The sequence below is a fragment of the Salvia splendens genome, chromosome 6 (genome assembly GCF_004379255.2).
Source record: "Salvia splendens isolate huo1 chromosome 6, SspV2, whole genome shotgun sequence".
Lineage (NCBI taxonomy): Eukaryota > Viridiplantae > Streptophyta > Magnoliopsida > Lamiales > Lamiaceae > Salvia > Salvia splendens.
Window position 1 is genome coordinate 17391357 of NC_056037.1, and position 6333 is coordinate 17397689.

General features: G+C 38.0%; 1 protein-coding gene across 1 annotated transcript; it reads left to right on the top strand.

The window, feature by feature from the left end:
* The first annotated feature begins 391 nt into the window (after positions 1 to 391).
* LOC121808659 (protein DETOXIFICATION 18-like) lies at positions 392 to 3305 on the top strand. The gene is made up of 7 exons (XM_042209258.1): positions 392 to 719; positions 1522 to 2066; positions 2159 to 2245; positions 2322 to 2378; positions 2453 to 2691; positions 2771 to 2889; positions 3047 to 3305. The coding sequence occupies exons 1-7, from the start codon at positions 453 to 455 to the stop codon at positions 3170 to 3172; spliced, it is 1440 nt and encodes a 479-aa protein (XP_042065192.1). The 5' UTR covers positions 392 to 452; the 3' UTR covers positions 3173 to 3305.
* Positions 3306 to 6333: the final 3028 nt, after the last annotated feature.

The following is a 6333-nucleotide window of genomic DNA, read 5'->3' on the forward strand; positions in this document are numbered from 1 at the left end:
ACACATAAAATAAAACTACGTAAAAATTCATTCCGCACAAGAAAAGGATAATCTTTCTTGGGACGGAGGGAGTATTACCGCCCAAGAAAAGGATAATCTTTCTTGGGACGGAGGGAGTATTATCGTACTACTTTATCCGTCTAATAGTGGTGAAGTCATTTTGCCAATTTTGATACGTTCCAAAAGTAAAATCATTTCTCTTTTTAATAAAAGTAAATAAATTTCTTCTCACTTCTTTACTTTTCATTTATTCTCTCCATTTCATTTCTTATTTTATTTTTCATCTATTTATCTCATTTAATATAATTTTTTCTTATTTTTTGTACCAAAACGAAATATCTCCACTTTTATATTACGGATGGACTACGTACAAATAAAATAAAACGGGTGTGCATATCACGAAAGAGTTATTAATAGTTGGGAGAGGGATCTCGAGTGGGTAGTTGGAGGAAATGGATTCAGCTTCTTCCAGCGCCAAGGCGGCGGTGATTCCGCTTCTGGAGAGGAACTCTCCGGAGGAGGGGATTCTTAACAAGGTGATCGATGTTGCGGAGGCGAAGGGGCAGGTGGTCTTCGCGCTGCCCATGATTCTCACCAACGCCGCCTTCTACTTCATCCCCCTCGTCTCCGTCATGTTCGCCGGCCACCTCGGCGATCTCGAACTCGCCGCCGCCAATCTCGCCAATTCCTGGGCTTCCGTCACCGGTTTCTCTTTCTTGGTTAGTACTTTACTTCATTTTACTCCAATTTTTCTTCAATTACAAATTTATACTGATAAAATGGAACTCTATCTATTGTATAAACTCCAAAAATCCTCAACACAGTGTTTGTAAAATTTTATGATATTGATGTCAACACAGTGTCAACCGTTACACTATTTTGATATTTTGTGTTGCTGTTATTTTGTCAGATGTTTGACATTTTTTAACGGTTCTAGATCATAGTTTTGAGATTGTACTCCCTCCGTCCCCCATTAATTGTCACCGTTTGACTTGGCATGTGTTTAAGAAATGTAGGGGAAAGTGAGTGGAAAAAGGTAGTGAGTGGAAAAAAGTAAGTGGATTATGAGTCTTTTTTTATATATCAATTTTAAAATAAAAAGTGAGTAGAATGAGATATTGGAATGTAGGGTCCATTACAAAAATTAGTAAAAAAAAGTAAGGGTGTCGATTAATTGGGGACGGAAGTAAAAAGAAATTGGTACCAATTAATGGGGACGGAGGGGAGTATGACTCCTTCTCAATCTAATCAACTAGATTTCTCAATTCAGTATTAACCATTGATACTGTGTTGATATTTTTTGTTTTTGTTATTTTGTATCTGTTGACATTTTCTAACGATTTTGATTATAGTTTGAAGTTTGTATAGTATTTAAAGTTTGCATTTGATTGCGTCCCTTTGTTAAAGTATGCTAAATTGAAATGAACAAATGATTTGAGCTTCGATTCCTTAGATTCTTTACTAGAATCAACAATCATGTTTTTACCAATCATTTTAGAGAATTAGTGTGCTTTGGTGTAGGTTGGGTTGAGTGGTTCCCTTGAAACCCTATGTGGCCAAGGATTCGGTGCGAAAATGTACAGGATAATGGGAGTATATCTCCAGACTTCTTGCATTATATCGCTTATCTCCACTCTCCTCGTGTCGGTTCTGTGGTGGTATTCCGACACCGTCCTCATTTTACTACATCAAGATCCTCAAATCGCAATCTCGGCCGGTCTGTATCTTAAGTACTTGATTCCGGGGCTGTTTGCTTATGGACTCTTGCAAAATATTCTTAGGTTTCTTCAGACACAGTCGGTAGTTATCCCACTCGTGGTCTGCTCGGTAGTCCCTCTCGTCCTGCATATCGGTATTGCCTATGCTTTGGTTAATTGGTCCGCCCTCGGATACAAGGGAGCTCCATTGGCAGCTTCCGTATCTTTGTGGTTATCACTCTTCATGCTAGCCTCGTACTTGCTTAGTGCAAATAAATTCAAGTACACGTGGGATGGATTTATTTGGGAGTCGTTAAGTCATATATGGCCGACCTTGAAGCTTGCTCTGCCTTCTGCAGCCATGGTTTGGTTAGTCGATTTTTCTAGCTTCGAGTATATGTGATTGCTTCGTTGTCCTTCTGTTTCTCTTACGATTGATACTAACGCACTCGTGAAATCAGTCTGGAATATTGGGCTTTCGAGATTCTTGTTTTATTGGCCGGATTGATGCCAAACTCGGAGGTCACTACTTCCCTCATAGCGATGTGGTAAGTAGTATGACGCGTCAACTTGGTTTTATTCGTCTAGTTTCAAGGTCGATACTCATGCGTATATATTGATCAGTGTGAACACGGAAGCAATTACGTACATGATTGCTTATGGCCTGAGTGCAGCAGCTAGGTAAGAATAAACGCACGCCTCTAAATTTCTCTGCTTCGTGTGATTTTCCTAGTGCTGAATTTCTGCTGTTGCAGCACGAGGGTGTCTAACGAGTTGGGCGCTGGGCAGCCAGATCGAGCCAGGCAAGCAATGCACGTCACTCTTAAGCTCACCGTTATCCTTGCACTAGCTGTAGTTTTGGCACTGTCTTTGGGGCACAATCTCTGGGCCAGCGCCTTCAGCAGTAGCCCCGTGATAATCCAAGCATTCGCCTCAATGACACCCTTCCTCGTCGTGTCCATACTGTGTGATTTCGTTCAAGGAATATTATCAGGTTGTGTGTCGCGATTCACCAGTAAATTAGCGATGTTGAGAAATCCGATTTGATTGAAAGACATTTTTTTTGAGTGCAGGGGTAGCACGGGGTTGCGGTTGGCAGCATTTGGTTGTGTATATCAACTTGGGAGGATTCTACTGCATCGGAATGCTTGTCTCCGCTTTTCTTGCATTCAAGACTACACTCCGTGCCAAGGTACGAACTCGTTCTTGCTATGTTTAGGAACGAATAGATAGAAAGGCGCGGTCGAACCTCCTTTTATCGTCCGCACGGTACACTCATATGAGTTGTTGTCATTACTAAAAATTGAAACTTGAACTAAGAAGCATAAAATCTGTTTTTTTTGGCACAGGGATTATGGATTGGGTTGATATGTGGTCTGACTGCACAAACAATTGGCCTTTTTCTGCTGTCCAAGTTTACAAAGTGGAAGAAGATAGAGATGGCTCAAGATACATCTCTCAAGCCCAATGTATGACTAATGTATCTTCTATATTTTCACATTGTTTATGCAATTATTTTTTGATGATGCAATACATTTGCACTTGGCTATGGCCTGGAATGTATTTTTAATTTTCAAGGTTAGTTTATTACTGCATATTTTATGAAAATTATATGCGTATATCCTAACTAGATAAAAATAACTCAAATTATGTTTCTGAATTATAACTCACATCTTCTACACACACTTAACTAGGGGGTGATTAATTAATCAATTTGGTTATAACTGAACCAAATTAATAAGTTAATCGAACTATAAATCATTTCATGCTACAACCAAACTTAAACTAAACTCTGCTTCAATTAATCCATTAACTAATTGGTTTACCGAAAATTATTGAATTTGTTCATAAATATTAAATACATTGGGCCTTTTGATCGAATGACCATATGCTTTGCTCAAAATATTTCCTCATATTTCCTCTAGCTCTGCTAGTGTGGGAGATATTTTAGAGTATTTTAAACATACCTCCACTAATTAAGATATTACATAATTTTGACATACTTATAAAAAAATAGTCTCATTTTGGAATGTAAACACATAATCTCATTTACCTTTTTATTTAGAGAGTGAACTACATAAATGGTAATTGATCTTTCAGTTTCACATATAAATGGTACCTGATCTTTATTTTACAAAGTGAAACAAGATAGAGATGACTCAAGATACATCTCTAAGGCCAAATGTATAACTAATGTATCTTCTATTTTATACTTTTTATGCAATCATTTTTGGATGATGCAAGTAAATCTGCACTTGGCTATGGCCGGGGATATATTTTGATATTTCAGCACCACGTCAATAAAGGTATCTCTCACCAAGCTGAAACTTTTGCCATATCATCATTTTCTTATTTTTCTTTTGTCCTAGAACATTAATTTGCATTATTTATTATTTTTACTTCTAAAATTGAAATATGAGTAAAACAACGTATAAATTGAAAAGACTTCGTAGATAATAAAATAGAACTACAACTAGAAAATTTAGTAACATTAAACTTATTTTTCGATCTTCCTTTGGAGTGCACGTAAAAGGTTCTCGTGTACCTGTGTTCCACAACGCTTACAAGAAAGAAGTATAAATAAAAAATGAGTTTGGAGTTTGAAACCACAACGGCACAACCTCTATGATTTTTGAGTACACATTTACCACTAGACTAAACAGAGATTTTGTATTGATATCAAACAAATTTTTACGTAAAGCAACAAAAACTCGCTTTTAAGTGTAAAACTAATTGTCCCATATCGAAAACACAAAGAAACTTGGAGTTTAAAATTTATCTATAAAACAACTATTTATCCCACATCAAAGTCACAATGAAAGTTGAAATTGAGAACCTATCTATAAAAGGTTTACTCAAACAATGCAAAACTTACTCATCTAGTGTGAAGGATTATATTCTACAAAATATAATCCATCTTTTAGTATGAATCGTTGTTAAATTATAATTTTTTTATTTTAATAAAAATTGATTTTTTTAATAATTAAAAATTAATTTTTTATTGTCTGGATTGTTAATTATGGAGCCTAATTTATCTCCTACCATGTTTAGGATTTGTTTTCTTGAAGTATTTTTTCCTTGTGATATATGTTTCCTAGTTTGACTAGAATTAGGGTTCTCTAGTTGCTTATAAATAGAGGTGCTCCCTCATTGTTAAATTATGCTTATTCTGAAATTATATAGTGAAATCCCTGGCTTGGCATCGCCTCCAGACGTAGATACACATTGTATCGAACTGGGTCAACAATTTCTTGTGTTCATTCTCTTTCATATTCGTGATTGCCTGTGTTTATTTCCCAACAACTGGTATCAAGAGCCTAGGGTTTAAGAGGCAGAAATCACGATGGGGATCGGCGAGAAAATTGCTGTAGAGAAGTTCGACGGATCTGATTTCGGATTTTGGAAGATGCAGATTGAGGATTACCTGTACGGTAAAGATCTCTGGAAGCCTTTAAAACCAAACCCGAAAAGATGGAACAAGAGGAGTGGGAACTGCTGGAGAGAAAAGCGATGAGCGCGATTAAGCTATTGTTGTCCAAGGATGTGGCTTATCACACGACTGCAGCAAAGTCGACAAAGGAGATGATGAAGATCTTGGAGGACATGTATCAGAAACCATCAACGGCAAACAAGGTATATCGGATTAGACGATTGTTTAATTTTAGAATGCAAGAGGGAAAGCTGGTGCAACAACATCTCAATGAGTTCAACATGATTACTTCGCAACTGAACTCGGTTGATATAAAATTCGATGATGAAATTCGTGCCCTGATTTTGCTATCATCTCTGCCTAAGAGTTGGGCTGGCACAGTGACAGCAGTTACTGCTGCAGAGACAAACCTAACAGTTGACAGAGTAAGAGATCTGATGATTGGTGAGGAAGTTCACCGAAGAGAATCAGAATCTTCTACTTCGGGATCAGCACTGAATACAGAACAGAGAGGCAGATCGAAGGGAAAGCAAAATCGTGGAAGATCAAATTCCAAAGGGAGGAGCTAATCCAAGAAGGATTTGGATAAAGTTAAATGCTGGAATTGTGATGAGTTTGGGCATTTTAGAAATCAGTGTGAGGCACCGAAGAAGTATAAGAATACGGATTAGAAGAACAAGAAGACAGCAAACGCTACCATGTCTGATGACGATGGCGAGGCGTTGGTCTTGAGTGTCAGTAGTCCGATGGAATCGTGGGTATTGGATTCTGGAGCGTCGTTCCACTCCTGCAGCAATGTGGAGATAATGGAAGACTACGTTTCTGGCGATTTTGGGAAGGTACATCTGGCTGATGATGAGCCCTTAGATATCGTGGGAAAGGGAAACGTGAAGGTAGTGACATCCAATGGATCCGTGATAAAACTGAATGGAGTCAGACACATTCCTGGATTGCAGAAAAGTTTGATTTCGATTGGGCAGCTTGATGCAGAAGGGTACACCGTGACGTTTGGCTGCAACAATTGGAAGATTACCAAGGGAGCTATGATAGTAGCTCGAGGTAAGAACGAGGGTACGTTGTATACCACAACTAACTCCAAAGATTGCATTGATATTGCAAGTGAGGCAAATAATGCAGATTTGTGGCACTGTCGTCTTGGCCACATGAGCGAGAAAGGGATGAAGATAATGTGCTCAAGAGGTTTAC

Bases quoted from the DNA above. Each gene is read 5' to 3' on its own strand.
- LOC121808659 (XM_042209258.1), top strand. From the start codon at position 453: ATGGATTCAGCTTCTTCCAGCGCCAAGGCGGCGGTGATTCCGCTTCTG. The intron at 720-1,521 runs GTTAGTACTTTA...GCTTTGGTGTAG, and splicing joins TCACCGGTTTCTCTTTCTTG to GTTGGGTTGAGTGGTTCCCT. The intron at 2,890-3,046 runs GTACGAACTCGT...TTTTTGGCACAG, and splicing joins AGACTACACTCCGTGCCAAG to GGATTATGGATTGGGTTGAT.